We start from the raw sequence: 18,047 nt of genomic DNA on the forward strand, positions 1-18,047 counted from the left end.
TAGTTTCCTTATGAAAACCCTGTTTGCTACCTGGTAGTAGGAGAAAACTAGAGGTTGATGAGTTTCTAATCTTTTTTTTTTTTTTCCAGCTCCTTGGGGCCAACACTTCCTCTAAGGAAGTCAATCCTGGTAGGGAAAAAAGAGTAAGACTACACATTCTTGACTCAATAAAGATGAACAATTTCTTGTGCAATTGTTTGGGCAACCATTTTAAGTTTATACAGACTTCTGCAGGTCCCTTAGATAGTCATTGCACTCTGGGATCTGCGATGGGTGCCCCTGCTTGAGGGCCGAGACACATTTGTCTGTCCATTTGAGGAGGCTCCAGGAACCATTGCCCTACTGGGTCCCAGAAGGTGTTTTCCAGATGAGAGTCTGGTTGAGGAGTCCTCTGAGTATGTGTTGTCCCTCATGTGGTCTCCACTGCACCTCTCTCCATGGAGTGTCCAGTCTTCCATATATCTCCTCTTGGGAGGGGGTGAGCTCTTTGGTGTGCTGGCTCTGAAGTTGTGTGCTGGGAGAGGTGGCCCTGGATGGAGGGCAGGCTGAGCCCCTCCAGGGACAGGAGCTGGCCTCTGTTTGTTTCTCCAACTCTGAATTTCCAGGTCTCTTTTGTCCTTGGGGAGTTTGTCAATCTTCTGAGCTTTTGAGATCAGAGACTTCCCACAGGTCCCTTGCATAGACAGGATAAAGTACCTGGTGGGAAATGACAGAATAAATATATTTTCTGATTTTTGTGGACTTCTAGAATTTTAGCAAAGACAAAAACAGTAGAATCCAACTCCCCAGCCAGGGCAGATCCTCTTTATAGGACTCTTGATTGATAGTCATCAAAGGTATGCTTGGGCCCCTCTAGTACTGGGGATCTCAATGACAGCAACAACCACAACAGCAATGGCAACATTGACAATGAAATAAAATAGCTAACATTTATGTAGTATTTATTATGTACCAGACTATTCTAAGTGGGAGACATATTATTATCTCATTTTATTCTCCAAGTAAATTTTTGAGGTTGGTATTTTTGTTTCTCCTTTTTATAGATAAGGAACTTGAGGCACCTAGAGATTCAGTGACTCATCCTGAGCCACACATAGTTTAGCTGTGCTTAGAACCAGGCATGCTGGGTCCCAAAACTTTGCCTTTATATATTATACATGAGGAAGTCCATTTGTTTCTGAACTACTCTAATTTAGGCAAATTTACCTGCTTTGTAATGTCAGTTCTGAGTGGAATTTAACAAATTTTAAGTAGTTTCTAAATATGTAACTATTCTTCAATCTATGGCCCTGCTGATTTCATAGAGTCACTGTATTATCACTATTTGCCATTTGAAGAACTGAGGCCTGAATGATGAGGTGAGATTCCCAAGGTCTCCCAAGAAGTTAATGGATCTCCTTGATGGCTTAGCCAGTGCTCTTTCCCCTGCCAACCTGCGTGTAGCCTGTTGAGGAGTCTGGAATTAAGAGTCTCTATCTATACCTGGAATCTTCTCCCTGCTCTAAGTTTGGGAAAGGGAAGGGATGACAAGGTGAATAAAACTATGTGGTGTATGGAGAAAGCATATATCAGATTTGTGACACTGGGCAGCTCTCATCCCCTATCTGGCTCTCAGTTTCTTTATCTAACAGTAATCCAATTGGTCCAAATCCCATCTAAGGTTTTTTCCAAAATTGGTTTTTTTTTTTTTGGAAAGCCTTTTAAGCAGAGAGGCTCCTATCCCTCCACCATGTCTAAAATCTGGAATGGAAGAGAACTCAGAAGACTATAATAGATCCCACAAGGTCAGATGAACTTTTCCCCATGCTACATCCTCTCACCCAGGGAGGCAGTTAGGTAGCCCTCTTTACATTTCAGGAAAGAATCAATTTCTTGTCTGGAACTGGACTTTCCTCAGTTTAAGCATTTTCCCCAAGCTACCACCTTCCTCCTCTGTCCATTTGCTCAACAAATACTTGTCAGGTCCCTATAATGGGACTGGCCCTAGGGATTAAGCTGTGAACAAGACAGACAGGGTTCTTGCTCTCATGTAGCATGTGAATATAATTTTAAACAGACAGAGCAATGACAGTGTCAGACACTTGATCTGTCTTGGGAGATCTTCCCTGAGCAAGGAATGTTTAAGCTGAGGACTGAGGGACATACAAGAGGTAACCAGGCAAAGGGAGTGATAACCAGAACCCAGGCAGGTGCCTGAAGTATGGAGAGTAAGGACAACAGTGGGGACATATGAGACATAAGGAGTTGGCAGGGCCAGAGCAGGCAAGGTTTGGGAACCAGCCATGGTTTAGTTTTCATCTTGTCTTTTGGAGGGCTGGGGAAACCCTAGGAAGGTTATGAATAGACAATAAATCACTTTAATGTAATGATTCTGAAGCAGAGTAAGACTGAATAGGAAGACTATTGGAGTAATCTAGGGGTGAAAGTGTCATAGCCTGTATCATGGTGGTGCCTGTAAAAATGAGAATAGTAGAGTTGAGAAACACAAAGCAATTAGAACTGTCAGGACTTAGTGATAGGTTAGCTATGGGCATGAGGTGGCAGATAACACTCAGGGAAACACACAGGGGTCTGCTGGAATCCTCAGTGTGTAGCATTTGCTGAAGGGAACTATGTAAGAGACTTAAGTTTCTTGTATGGTGGTGGTGAAAGGAGAGTGGGAACCATGAGTTAAGTTATAGTTCCCTCCTGGTTACCTTCAACTTAACATGTCCAAGTGGAGGTGATGAAAAGGTAGCTAGAAAGATGTATTCAGACAAGAGGTCTGGACTGGAAATTTACATCAGAGATTCATCTGTTAAAGATGATATTTAAGTCCACAATAGTACTCTCTATGTCTATGGAGAAAATATAAAATTAGAAGACAACCTAGGACCAAGCTTTGACATATACCAGGTCCATGAGCCAGCAAAGGAGACAGAGAAGGAGCCATTGAAGACATAGGTGAAAATCAAGGGAGTGTTGGGTCAAGGAAGCTAAAGGAAGATTGTTCAGAGACTAGTACCTTCTATTGTAGCAAATCATGATGCTGCACTGCATTTTAAGGTTAGTCTATTATTTTTGTGTTACCTGTAAGATAGTTTCCGGAATCCATGTCCCTAGTTTAAAAGAAACTGTATAGTCCTTTTATATTGGTTGAATAAATTAGACTAAGACTAGTGAGGTCACAGCTAGTGGGCTAATTATCACAACCCTGGTGAGTGAAATCAATATCCATTATGGTAAATATAGTTCACAAAAAATATAGTTTAAGTACTTTAAGTGAAAAACTGCAGTTTTCTATGCAAACATTTCATCATGTAGATTTCTGTAACAAACAATTTCAAGGTTACAAGTCAACCATTCTTGGAACTGTTAAATAATCCTTTCACTGTGGGAAAATCTCTTTGCCTTTTTTAGTAAACAGAATTAAATGGAAATTCAACTTTATGATGATACAGAATAAGCATAGTTTTAACTTATGTGCTATGGTAACTAGTAAGTAAATATTTGCTAGTTTTTCCTAACCTGTTCCTCATCTGTTTAGTAATTGGAAAAGCTGAATGCCTGTCTTTTCAAGACACTGAGTCAACAATCTTTCCATACTTTTCAAGGAGTTAGTTGCTGCTACAAGGTAGTGGTGTTTTGGTGGTAGAATTTTCACCTTCCATATGGGAGACCTGGGTTCAAATCCCACCAACACTCCTCACGTACAGCCGCTATCCATCCATCAGTCGAGGCTTGTCTGTTACTATAATGCCGAATAGGTTTCAATGGAGATTCCAGATTAAGACAGACTAGAAAGAAAGGTCTAGTGACCTAGCCAATGAAAACCCAATGGATCCACAACTGATCATGGAATGGCACAGGACCAGGTAGTGACTCATTCCTTTGTGCAGGGGCCATCATGAATCGGGAGCCAATTCCATGGTAGCTAACAAGAAAAACACCAAATTGCGACTTCAGTCTTGAAGCCTCTGGCTCCTACACATCCTGCTCAAGGCTGAGATAAAGAATATGGGATCTATGTTGTTCTCCTTCCACAGCCCCAAATAAGATACAGAACAGAGGAGCTTGCCAAGCTTGCCCTTGTCTTGCCAAGGGGTACATCATTGTAAAGTTCACTTCATGTTCTTGCTGGAGCAGTGTAGTCAGTGGTAATCACAACCCTGTCTTGCTCCAAAAGTGGAGACAAAAAATATTTAACCACATATTTGATGCCCTTTTCCAATGAGGCCATGATCCTCATGGTCTCTCTCAGGGCCCCTGTCTGCTGGAGTGAGATGAAGAAAGGATGGGGCTTGATGTTTGTTCTTATTTCCTTTTCACTCTATACTCTTATGGATTTCTATTAATCTTAAACATTTTCACCTTGTATTATGGACAAACAACCTACGTCTGAATCATCCAGTGGACTATGAGCTTCTTGAGAGCAAGTTCCCTGTTTTATCTCTTTTCTCTTTAAGTATCCATTACTCATTCATCTCTGAGTTCAGAGTACATGACAAGAACAGTAACAGGGATAGAAGGATAAGGAGGATTCCTTTTTTTTGAGGAGTTGCTGGTCAGACAGAGACAAACAGATAATTTATAATAAATATGGTATGGACAATGACAGAGATACACACCCAGGTAATGGGGACACACAAGAGAGAAGGACCTATTTCAGCCTGAGGAGGATGGGTGAAGTACAGAAGGCTTCTGGAATTGGTCAATCTGAAATGATGTAAAGGGAGAAAACGTTTTGCCTGAGAAAGGAATGGGAAGGGCATTCCAAGCAGAAAGAACAGAGTGAACAAAGGCAGGAAGGTGAGAAGGCATGGGCTCTTGCAGGAAGTACAAGAAGCTTAACGGAGCTCAATGTTTGAGTCAGGGAGTGAGGAGATACAGCTGTGGACGGTGGTAGGGGCTAATCAGGGAGGCCATGCACACAGCACATACTTAGAACTCAATTGATATTTGTGGAATTTACAGACTCCAATAGTATTTGTCATGTTGGTATCTTCAGCCTCCAACTCTGTATTAGAAGCCAAGGTTCTAAAGGGCCTTAGAAAAAGGAAATGGGGACCAAACTATGTTAAGTAAGCTACCAAATTTATTAAAGGAAGCAAGGCCTGAAGGTGGTTGTCTCTCTAATCTGTTGTTGTTGTTGTTATGTGCCGTCGAGTCGGACCCGACTCATAGTGACTCCTCCTCGGGTTTCCAAGGCAGTATCACTACAGAGGTAGATTGCCCCATCTTCCTTCCGAGGAGTGGCTGGTGGGTTTGAACTGCCAGATTTCTGGTTAGCAGTCAAGTGCCTTAGGCACTATGCTACCAGAGCTCTCTAATCTAGGGATAGAAAAAGTTCTATGTTGCTATGTTCAGTGTTGCTATGGCCTGTTGACTACAGATTATAGTAATGAGGTGGTTGGATTTTGATGTTCAGAGTGCTGAGATCCTGGGGACTCAGACAGGTTGTCTTGCCAAGGGGTACATCATTGTAAAGTTCACTTCTTGTTCTTGCTGGAGCAGTGTAGGCTGGAGAATGGAACACTGGACTCTGACTTGGGATAATACAGCTCCCACTGTGATTTGTATAGGGCTTGTGGACGTGTCCCTATCCTTTGGGGACTACAGTCTGATGAGCAAGTGGGACTAGAACCATAGTTCTATCTAAATTCTAGATGATGACAAAAACAGAATGAGGAGATGATGGGAAAGTGTGTTCTAACAGTGACTTCTAAAGGGAGGCAAGGCATTATTATTGTTGCTGTTGCTATTTTTCTGGAAAAGGCTAATCAGACAGAACATTTATATCAGAAATCACAGAAATGGTTCCTGGGCATAGATGATTTATTTGGCTTACAAAGATTAAAAAAAAAAATTGAGTAATATTAAAAAGTTGGCGATGTCATGCAAATTTTGAATTTCTGAGAAAACTATGAAGCTCTGGAAGACTAGACTTGATCTTTCCTTAGGGCAATGAAAGGATAAAGCTGAGAAACTCTTTTTTCCTGTGACTGTACCTCACCTGGTTTGCTGTAGTTACTTGCTTGTCTCTGTAGACACTTGAGTGTGAGACTCTTGAGCTCATAAAAAAAGATCAGAATGTTTTTCAAAATGACTTCCAATTCCACAACAACACTTGTAAAGCAAGAAGGTAGGAATTTTACGATGTGACAACTACCAGATTTGATGACTTTGATACCCTATGGCTGACCTGGGACCAGAGTTCTTGTTACTTATCTCCTAGCTCATTCATTGTTCTTTCTCATTTTATATCCTGTTTCCAAAACCATAGCCTCAAGAATCCTGGCAAGGGTAGAACTCCTGACTCTTAAGTTATGAAATCATTTATTAAAGAGAGATTGGTTGTTCTAGGGGAAAAACAACCTCCATACTCAAACCTTGGGAGAAGAGCCACGACCGGTGTGAGGAAGCAGACGAGGTAGAAAGTGGGGTCTGAGAGCTGGCCTTCCATCACCCAATAGGGGTTGGTGGGGCTGTTGCATACGACACAGGTGGCATTGTACACTAAGGTTATCACAAAGTACATCAGGAAGCTGGCGACAAGGAGAAGTCCGTGGATAATGGTCTGTGGAGGGAAAGAACACCGTAAAAGGATAGCTTAGATTAAGGGCAGTGCAAGCACAATACTTCATGAAATTTGTTTTAAACTGCCTTTTTTTTTTTTTCCAAATGTAACATACATATGAAGGATTCATGCAAGTATGTAGCTTATTGGATCATTATGAAGCACACACCTATGTATTTGAACACATATATACATGTTTGAACACTCAAAATTTGAACCTTGCTTTTCTCCCAGAAATCCTCATTTTTATCTCATCCCTGGGGCCAACTACTCTCCTGATTATGGTGCTGATAATTTGCATATCATTCTTTGTAGTTGTACCACTTATGTTTCCCTGTTGTTGTTGTTGTTAGGTGCCGTTGAGTTGTCTCCGACTCATAGTGACCCCATGCACAGCAGAATGAAACACCGCCTGGTCCCGCATCAGCTCCCTAATCCTTGCTATACTTGAGCCCATCGCCACAGCCACTGTGTTAATCCATCTCATTGAGGCCTTTACCCTCTTTCATCAACACTCCACCTTACCAGGCATGACATCCTTCTCCAGGGAATGGTCCCTTCTGACAACATGACTAAAGTAGGTGAGACGAAGTCTGGCCATTCTTGCTTCCAAGGAGCATTCCAGCTGCACTTCCTCCAGGACAGATTTGTTAGTTCTTTTAGCAGTCCATGGTACTTTCAGCATTCTTCACCAGTACCACAACTCAAAAGCATCGATTCTTCTTTGGTCTTCCTTACTCATTGTCTAGCTCTCACATGCATGTGAGGTGATCGAAATACCATGGTTTGTGTCAGGCGCATCTTAGTCCTCAAGGGGACATCTTTGCTCTTCAGCATTTGGAAGAGGTCCTTTGCAGCCAATTTTCCTAGTGCTATATGTTGTCTGATGTCCTGACTGCTGCTTCCATTGGCGTCGATTGTAGAACCAAGCAATGTGAAGTCTTTGACAACTTCAATGTTTTCTCCATTATTCATGATGCTGCTTATAGGTCCAGTTGTGAGGATTTTCGTTTTCTTTATATTGAGATTTAATCCATACTGCAGACTGTAGTCTTCAATCTTCATCAGTAAGTGCTTCAAGTCATCTTCACTTCCAGCAAGCAAAGTTGTGTCATCAACATGTCGCAGGTTGTTGATGATTCTTCCTCCAGTCCTGGTGCCACATTCTTCTTCATATAGTCCAGCTTCTCATATTATTTGCTCAGCATACAGATTGAACAAGTATAGTGAAAGGACACAACCCAGACACACTCTCTTCTGGATTTTAAACCATGCAGTGTCTCCTTGTTCTGTTCAAATGACAGCCTTCTGGTCTATGTCTATGTACAGTTTCCTCATGAGCACAATTTAAGTGTTCTGGAATTCCCATTCTTCTCAATGTTATCCACAATTTGTGATGATCCACACAATCAAATGCTTTGGCATAGTCAATAAAACACAAATAAACATCTTTCTGGTATTCTTTGCTTTGAGCCAAGATCTGCCTGACATCAGCAATGATATCTCTTATTTCACATCCTCTTCTGAATCCAGCTTGCATTTCTGGAAGTTCTCTGTCAATATACTGCTGCATCTGTTTTTTAATTATCTTCAGTAAAATTTTACTTGCGTGCGATATTAATGATATTGTTAGATAATTTCCACATTCTGTGGGATCACCTTTCTTTGGAATAGGTACAAGTATGGATCTCTTACAATCAGTTGGCCAGGTACCTGTCTTCCAAATCTCCTGGAATTGCTGAGTGAGTGCCTCCAACAGGGCATCCGTTTTTTGAAACAGCTCAATGGGCATTTCAACAATCCCTGGAGGCTTGTTCTTTGCCATTTCCTTCAGTGCAGCTTTGACTTCTTCCTTCAATACCATTGGTCCTTGATCATATGCCATCTCCTGAAATGAATGAAGATCTACCAGGTCTTTTTGGTACAATGACTCTGTGTATTCCTTCCATCTTCTTTTGATGCTTCCTATATCATTCAATATTTTCCCCATAGAATCTTTCAGTACTGCAACTTGAGGCTTAAATTTTTTCCTCTTGAAAGTTGAAGTTCTTTCAGCTTGAAAAATGCCGAGCATGCTGTTCCCTTTTGGTTTTCAGACTCCAGGTCTTTGCACATTTCATTATAGTAATTGGCTTTGTCTGCTTGAGCTGCTCTGTGAAATCTGTTCGGCTCTTTGATCTTGTCATTTTTTCCATTTGCTTTAGCTGTTCTCCGCTCAAGGGCAAGTTTCAGAGTCTCTTCTGATATCCATTTTGGTCTTCCTTTCTCATCTTTCTAATGACCCCTTGCTTTCTTCATGGATGATGTTTCTTGATGTCATCCCATAATTCTTTTGGTTTTCAGTCATTGGTGTTCAATGCATCAATTCTCTTCTTTAGATGGTCTCTAAATTCAGAAGGGATATAGTCAAGGTCGGGAGCTCTGGTAGCATAGTGGCTAAGACACTTGACTGCTAACCAGAAGTCTGGTGGTTCAAACCCACCAGCCACTCCTCGTAAGGAAGATGGGGCAATCTACTTCCGTAGTGATACTGCCTTGGAAACCCAAGGAGGGGTTGCTGTAAGTCGGGTCCAACTCGACGGCAAACAACAACAACAACAACATAGTCAAGATCATATTGTGGCTCTTGTGGACTTAATTGTCTTCAACTTCAAGTTGAACTTGCATATGAGTGGTTGATGGTCTGTTCCAAAATCAGCTCCTGGCCTTATTTTGGCTGAAGGTATTGAGTTTTTCCATCTCTTCTTGCCACAGATGTAGTCAGTCTGATTCCCGTGTACTCCATCTGGTGAAGTCCACATGTAGAGCTACCATTTGTGTTGTTGGAAAAAGGTATTTGCAATGAATAAGTCATTGGTCTTGGAAAATTCTATCATGCCATCTCCATTGTTATTTTTCTCACCAAGGCCAAATTTTCCAACTACCGGTGATTCTTCTTTGCTTCCAACTTTTGCATTCCAGTCACCAGGGATAATTAACACATCCTGATTGCATGTTCAGTCAGTTTCAGACTGCAGAAGTTGATAAAAATCTTCAATTTCCTCATCTTTGGCTTTGGTGGTTGGTGCATAAATTTGAATAATAATCATATTAACGGGTCTTCCTTGTAGGCGTATGGATATTATCCTATCACTGACAGCATTGTACTTCAGGACAGATCTTGAAACATCCTTTGTGATGATGAATGCCATGCCATTCCTCTTCAAATTGTCATTCCCGACATAGTAGATCATTTGGTTATCTGATTTAAAATGGCCAAAACTGGTCCATTTCATCTCACTAATGCCTAGGATATAAATCTTTATGTGTTCCATTTCATTTTTGACAACTTTCAATTTTCCTAAATTCATACTTTGTACATTCCATGTTCCAATTATTAATGAATGCTTGCAGCTGTTTCTCTTCAACTTGAGTCATGCCATATCAGCAAATGGAAGTCCCGAGAGCTTTACTTTATCCATCATTAAAGTTGGTTCTACTCTGAAGAGGTAGCTCTTTCCCAGTTGTGTTTTGAGAGCTTTCCAACGTAAGGTGCTCATCTTCTTGCACAGTATTGGACAATATTTCTGGTCTATTCATAAAGTTGCCTAGTGATGTACCAGACAGTGTTTCTCTGCTATTCATAAGATTTTCCCTGGCCAATTCTTTGAGAAGTGGATGGCCTCTTCCTTCTTTCTTATCTGTCTGAGTCTGTAAGCTGCATTGAAGCCTGTGCAGCATATGCAACCTTGCCAGCATTTGAAACACTGGTGGCACAGCCTCAAGCCTCATAGCAACACACAAGCCACCATAGTAGGACAAACTGACAGACAAGTTTTTCTCCTTTAGCTCCTTACATGGATCCTGTGGCTCTTCCCTGTTTCCTGCTTCTTGGGGTGAGGCCTGTCTCCCTCCCCTTACCTGGATCGCTGGGCCTCTTATTTCCCTATCTAGTGTGTTTTCAAATGTAAGATGAGTAATCATGTTTTATGATTTTTAATAATTTTATAATTTTTAATAATTACTCCCTCAATATTATATTTGAGTGATGAATCTGTTTTTTCCCCATGTGGTTGTAGCTTATTCATTTTCAAAGTAGTGTAATGTTCTCTTGTCTGATATTACTTTGCCTGCCTGTTCTGTACTTCTTTCTTTCCATTCTTGTCTCCTTTTAAACTTATCAAATATTTTGCATAATTTCATTTTCCCCCTTCACTAGTTTGGAACTTATATGCTCCATTTTTATTCTTTCACTGGTTATGCAATAAATGATAACAATCAATCTTAATTTACCACAGACTAAAGTTTATAACAGGAGCTCTGGTAGCATAGTGCCTAAGGCATTTGACTGCTAACCAGAATGCTGGCAATTCAAACACACCAGCCATTCCTTGGAAGGAAGGTTGGGTAATCTACTTCCATAGTGATACTGCCTCAGAAACCCAAGGACGGGTCGCTATGAATCGTGTCCAACTCAAGAGCACATAACAACAATAATAAAGTTTATAACTACCTTTCTCTCCTCCTAAATCATGCAAGGACTTTACAGTCCTTTAACTCTGTTTACCTCCCTTCTGATTTATGTATTATTGTTGCTGTGGATTTTAAATCTATCAATTTTTGAATTTTGTAAGTCATTGTTATTATTATTCAATATGTCAACATTTATTTAGACTTACATGTTTACCACTTTCTGTGCTTTCATTCTTTCTCGGATCTTGGATTCTTCATTTGAGATTTCTTTTCTCTTGCCTGAAGTACATCCTTTATAATTTTCTTGAGTGAGAGGTCTGCTAATGATATACTTTCTGTTTTAGTTTTTCTGAAAAATGCTTTATTTCATTCTCGTTCTTGAATGATATTTTTGATGGCTATAGAATTCTTGCGTGGCAGTTATATTCTTTCTGAATATTTAAGATACCATTCTATTTATTATATTTTGGCTTCCATTGCTGCTGTTGAGAAGTTTATTTGTTGTTCTTTATAAGGAAATCTTTTTCTCTTGAAACATGGCTGCTTTTGATTTCAATTTTGGCTTTCATGTTTTATAGTTTCCCTATGATATGAGTCAGGGCCAACTCGATGGCACACAACAACAACAACAACAACAATGATATGATATGTGTGCATTTATTTTTATTTATCTTGTTGGCCTTCTTGAATCTGTAGATTGATGTCTTACCACTTCTGCAAAATTTTCAACAAATTCTCTTATTTTTTTTCAAATATTGCCTCTGCTTCATTCTCTTTCCTTTCCTTCTAGAACTCTGATCACATGTATGCAAACCTTTTCAGATACCACTCTACTAGATGAGTATTTCTCCCATAAATTCCATTATTCTTCCTCTCTGTTTTACATTATGAATAGTTTATTTTGACAAATTTGATAATTCAGCTGTGCAAAATCTACTTTTAAATCAATCATTAATATTAGTAGTAGTCCAAACCAAAACCAAACACTGCCATCGAGTTGGATCTGACTCATAACGGCCCCTCCTTGGGTTTCCGAGACAGTATCGCTACAGAAGTAGATTGCCCTACCTTCCTTCTGAGGAGTGGCTGGTGGGTTTGAGCCTCCAGCCCTTTGGTTAGCAGTCAAATGCCTTAGGCACTATGCCACCAGAGCTCCCAAATAATAGTCAGTATGTGTGTGTGTGTGTGTGTGTGTATGGGAGCTCTGGTAGCATGGTGCTAATCTGAGAAGTTGGTTTATATAAGAAGAATGTGGCATCAGGATTGGAGGAAAACTCATTAACGACCTGTGATATGCAACCTTGTTTGCTGAAAGTGAAGATGACTTGAAGCACTTTCTGATGAAGATCAAAGAATACAGCCTTCAATATGAATTATACCTTAACATAAGGAAAAGAAAAATCCTCACAACTGGACCAATAAGCAACATCATGATAAATGGAAAAATATTGAAGTTGTCAAGGATTTCATTTTACTTGGATCCACAATCAATGCCCATGGAAGCAGCAGTCCAGAAATCACATAACATATTGCACTGGGCAAATCTGTTGCAAAAGACCTCTTTAAAGCTTTAAAGAGCAAAGGGATGTCATTTTGAAGACTAAAATATGCTTGACCCAAGCCCTGGTATTTTAAATCACCTCATATACATGTGAAAGCTGGACTACGAATTAGAAAGACCACAGAATATTTGATGGCTTTGAATTGTGGAGTTGGTGAAGAATATTAAATACACCATGGATTGCCAGAAGAATAAACAAATCTGTGTTGGAAGAAGTACAGCCAGACAGCTTCTCAGTTGCTCAAAGCAGATTCCACCATGGAGTTGATGACCAGTCTCATCATGGGGAATCACTACATACAGCTATCCAGATACTCAAAACCAGGCTGAGCCAAGTTGACACACAACCTTAACTTCCATCTTTATGGAAGCAAACTGCCTCATTTTCTTTGGCGGAGTTGCCAGTGGGTTTGAACCACCAACCTTTTGGCTAACAGCCAAATGCCTTTCCCACTGGACCACTAGAGCTCCTAATGAGATATTAGAAGGAGAAGATTAGGCAGCAAAGCAAGGATGGGGGAAAGACAGACACACAACAGGGGACCTCCAAGGAACACCAAGAAGAACATGAGTAGCTGAGACAAGGGCCTTCCCCAGAGCATGTCCCAAATTCAGACTTCTAGATACCTAGACTGTGAGAGAATAAATTTGTATGTGAAAGCTGCCCATCCCATAGTCACAGGGAACATCAAGCTCAATTGGCATAACATACTACACAAAACATTGTTTCACCTCCTACTTTGGTGAGTAGTGACAGGGATCTTAAAAGCTTTAGAGCAGCCACGATGGATCTTGCCTCTCCAGAGCAAAGAAGAATGAAGAAGAAAACCAAAGATTCATGGAAAGAATTAGTCCTAGCAACTGGTACACCATGTGATCTGCAGCCTATACAACTATGAGACCAGAAGAACTAGATGGTGCCTGGCTACTACTGTCAACCACTTGGAGGGGGATCTATTTTGGATATCCTGGATAGAGAGGGAGAACAATGTGGAACGAAACTCAAAATCATTTGGGAAAAAAAAGAGGGGGGACCAGGTTTGCTGGTCTGATAGAGCCTGGTGGAACCACTGAGACTGACCCCTAGCTGCTCTTCAGGTCTGGAATGTGGCTTCCAGCCAAATAAAAGACAGGCATAGGAGTTGAATATTTACCTGAGGTAGATACACTCCTTGGGGAGAACAATCATGGGAGAAATAAGGGCTGTTTACACACAGGCAGACAGCTCAGGGAGCACAGGTGCATGGAGGGATGGACACAGGGGAGAGGTGACTGTTGGGAGAAAGTGGGAGGGGAGCTGTTGCGTTGTGGTGAATTGTGGTCAATGTCATGAGACAAAGTGTATATGAACTGCTGTATGGAAAGTGAATTTGCTCTGTAAAATTTCACCCAAATCACAATTAAAAAAAAAAAAAAATTACAGCCAGAATGTTCCTTAGAAGTGAGAATGGCTAGACTTTGTCTCTCACACTTTGGTCATGTTATCAGAAGGGACCAGTCATTGGAGAAGGATATGATTCTTGGTAAAGTAGAGGATAAGCAAAAAAGGGGACAACCATCAGCAAGATGCATTGACACAGTGGCTGCAACGAATGGGCTTAAGCATAGCAGCAATTGCGAGGATGGCAAGATGGTACAGGACTGGGCAGTATTTCATTCTGTTGTGTCTAGGATTGCTATGAGTCAGAAGTAGCTCAAGAACACTTAACAACAACAACAACAACTTGACAACAGAATCTCTTATTAGACCTACATCTTGGGAGTGTGAGCTTTGATTTCTGGACCTTTCACCCATCAAGTCTGCCAAAAGCAAAGTGCATACTGGGCAGGATGCCAGCCTCCTCATGGAAACAGAGACTTTGGCTCATCTTGCCTCTCTAGAATCTACCACCAATAAGGTTTAGGTCTTTATTATCTTGTCAGCTCTTCTATGCTTTTAAAGAGTCCTTTCTGCTCTGTAGAAGGAAGATGAGTGATCTATTTCCATAAAGATTTACAGCCTTGGAAACCCAATGGGGGGGTCTCTATGAGTTGGATACAACAGGATGGCAGTGAATTTGTTTCTCTCTCTCTCTCTTTTTTTTTTTTTTTTGGTTTTCCCTTCCCTCAATATTTCTGTGGTTTTCAGTGGGAGAACCCACTGCCATCAAGTTGATTCTGACTCATAGTGACTCTGTAGGAAATAGTAGATCTGCCTCATTGGGTTTACAAGGCTGTACATCTTTATAGAAGCAGATTGCCTCATTTTTCTCCTTCAGAGTGGCGAGTGGCTGTGGGTTTGAACCACCAATTTTCTTTAGCAGCTGAATGCTTTAACCACTATACCACCAAGGTTCTTTTGGTGGGAGAGATGACCAAATAACCCAGCCCCGGTTGTGGAAGAAGAATGTCGTTAGCTAACATTTTCAATTGCTTTGGTGGGGGCAATGAAAACTGATAGCTATTACAGTTCATGTTAGCTTTCTACACAGAAGAAAAGGGCTCTTCCCTTGCTTCAAGCACTGTACAAAATGGAAACGCATTTTTCATAGTGGTTTGGATAGCTGACTCCTTGCCCAAGAGTGCCAGAAAGGACAACTATTGGAGTACCTGGTCTAGAGGTGCATTAGCTGGACATGTAATGCTGATAAGTGAGTGAAGAGAATAGGCTCCATCTTTTTAAAGTAGCACGATGTAATGCTTTGAGAAAGTAGACTGAATGACCAATCAGGATACAGTCTTTAGTCTCATTACCCATATAACATACAATTGAGGCCTGATTACATTTTATGGGGCATTTTGAAAGGTTACAAAAATCTAATGGCTAAGAGAGTCATAAGGAGGTGTGGTGGTGCAGTGCCTAAGGCATTTGACTGCTAACTAGAAGGTTGGTGGTTCAAATTCACCAGCTGCTCTGTTGAAGGAAGATGGGGCAATCTACTTCTGTAAAGATTTACTGCCTCAGAAACCCAATAGGGGTCACTATGAGTCAGAATTGACTCAATAGCAGTGAGGTTTTTTTTTTGGTAGTGGGTCATAACAGTCATAGAGAGCAGTGTTCCTTTTGGGAAACATGTTGGGCTAGTTTTCAAAAAACATAATCAAATTTGTGAAATATTTCAAACACACAGACAATAAACTTCATACATCCAACATACAGCTTTACCAATTTTAACCTTATGCCATATTTGCCTCAGATTTTTCTTAAAAGAATAAATCTTAGGGATATAATTGAAGCACTTGTTTATCCCTCACAAATATCCCCGATAACACAAACATAAATTTAGTGTTTATCACAAAGGAATATTATATGACATTAAAGAATAACAATGAAATCTGTGAGACACCTCATAACATGGATGAACCTAGAGGACATGCTGAGTGAAATTAGTCAATCACAAAAGGGCAAATATTGTATGAAATCACTATTGTAAAAAGTCAAGAAAAAGTTTACACATAGAAAGAACCATTCTTTGAAGGTAACCAGAGGTGAGAAGGAAAGGGAGGGTAAATCACTAAATAGAGGACTGACACACATTAACTTGGGAGAAGGGAAAGGTAATACATAATAAGGGGGAGGTCAGCACAAAATGATCAAGGCAGTGGAGGACACAGTTAAGAACACAAGAGTTAAAGGCAACAAAGGTGAATAGTATTACATAACACAATCCTGCAATAACCATAGTGTCAGTACTCTATGAGTGGATACATAGATAGACACTCAAGCTGAACAGAAGTGAGAAGACAAATGGGACTATACCCATGAACATATATAGGGGTTCTTGTCACCTAGTGCCGCTCTGACAAGAATATACCACAAATGGAATGGCCTTAACAAACAGGAGTTTATTCTCTAACAGTTTGGAGGCTTTATGTCCAAGTTCAAAGTGCCAGGCTCTAGGGGCTGGGTAAAATCCCCTCAACCTGGGGTCCAGCTCTGCCTCCTGCTGCCGGCCCATTGGAGCTAGAGGCGTTTCTTCACTCAGACAGCTGCTAGCTGCTGAGGCTGAGAAGCCCAAGGTTGACAAGTGAAAATGCATAGTCCTGATGTTATCAAACCACATGGCAGGCCATTAATTCAAGTTCATTGTAAGTCTCAAGGTCAGCAGAGCATGGCAGGCTGTTGAACAATGACATGGCTACATGCAGGGTCCAAGCATGCCATATGCTAGAGACCATTCCCAAGGCTTCTCCTTATATACAGGAAGCAGACCACATCCCTAAGGCAGCTACTCAGCTGCTTGTGGTAGATCCCACCATGGAGTTGTTTGCCAGTCTCATCATGGGGAATACTACCACCAGCTGCCCCGCCACTCAACCAGGCCCAGCCAAGGTGACACACAAACATAACTACCACAATAGGTTTGACAGAGGATTTCTTTACCTGTGTTTTCATATGTGCAGCAAATATATCTATGAATGTAGTAGAACATACAAGGGGCAAAGTTATAAAAACTTCTTAGTCATAACCAAGCACCGTAAGGGGATGAGTCATGGCTTGGGGGCTCAAGACTACAGCCTCAGGGGACACTAGGGTCAAGTGACATAACATAGTCCACAAAAGATAATTTTCTCCCCCCCCTCTGGTGACAAAAAAACAAGATAATTGTTTTATATCCTACTTTGGTGAGTAGTGACTAGGTCTTAAAAAGCTTGTGAGCAGCCATCTAAGGTACAACTATTGGTCTTTTCCCTTCTGGACCAAAGAAGAGTGAGAAGAAAATCAAAGACTGCAGGAAACAATTAATACAAAGAACTAATGGAGCATGTGAACTCCTCCCTCCAATAGAACTAGATGGTGCCTGGCTACAACTGCTGACCTCTCTGAAAGGGATCATAATAGGAGGTCCTGGATAGAGCAGGAGAACAATGTGGAACAAAACTCAAAATCATAAAAAAGATCAGGCTTACTGGTCTGATGAAGACTGGCAGAACCCCTGAGACCATGACTTCTTTAAGGTAGGAACTGAATTCAACCCCCATGGGTCAACTTTCAGCCAAATGATAGGCCTAGGATGTAAACCATAATACCAGGAAGGTATGCATTCATGGGAACAAAAAAAACATAAAAGATCAAAGGGGCAGCATTTTTGTTAGCATCTCTGGGCAACAAAGCTAAATAGCCAGGAAGGGATATAATGAAAGGAAATGGTAACCACAGGTAGGATGTCGGAAGAGTGCTGTTACATTGTGGGGACTGCAGTGAATGTCACAAAGCAAAATGTATATGAATTGTTGAATGGAAAGTGAATTTGTTTTGTAAACTTTTACTTAAATCACAATAAAAAAATTCAATGTTTATCACTTATGAATATTTTATAATACATATCTATATGTGCTTTCTTTATCATGTATATCTTTCTGAAGCTTTGTTCACTAAACATTGTTTTGTAGTTTTATTTATGCTGAAAGATACAACTCTGTTGTTGTTGTTATGTGCTGTCGAGTCGGACCCGACTCATAGCGACCCCTCCTTGGGTTTCTGAGGCAGTATCACTA

General features: G+C 40.8%; 1 protein-coding gene across 1 annotated transcript in view; it reads right to left on the bottom strand.

Moving 5' to 3' along the window:
- Nucleotides 1-239: 239 nt before the first annotated feature.
- The window catches only part of ATP10B (ATPase phospholipid transporting 10B (putative)), a 188,388-nt gene continuing 170,580 nt past the window's right edge, over nucleotides 240-18,047 (bottom strand). Inside the window, exons 21-22 of the mRNA XM_007954247.2 lie at nucleotides 6,369-6,556; nucleotides 240-696 (exon numbers count right to left, since the gene is read on the bottom strand). Of these exons, the coding sequence (XP_007952438.1) occupies nucleotides 240-696; nucleotides 6,369-6,556 (645 nt within the window). The remainder of the gene's footprint in view (nucleotides 697-6,368; nucleotides 6,557-18,047) is intronic.

This window comes from Orycteropus afer, unplaced genomic scaffold (genome assembly GCF_000298275.1).
Source record: "Orycteropus afer afer isolate SDZICR_OR568_19922 unplaced genomic scaffold, OryAfe1.0 scaffold00454, whole genome shotgun sequence".
In the NCBI taxonomy this organism is placed as follows: Eukaryota; Metazoa; Chordata; class Mammalia; order Tubulidentata; family Orycteropodidae; genus Orycteropus; species Orycteropus afer.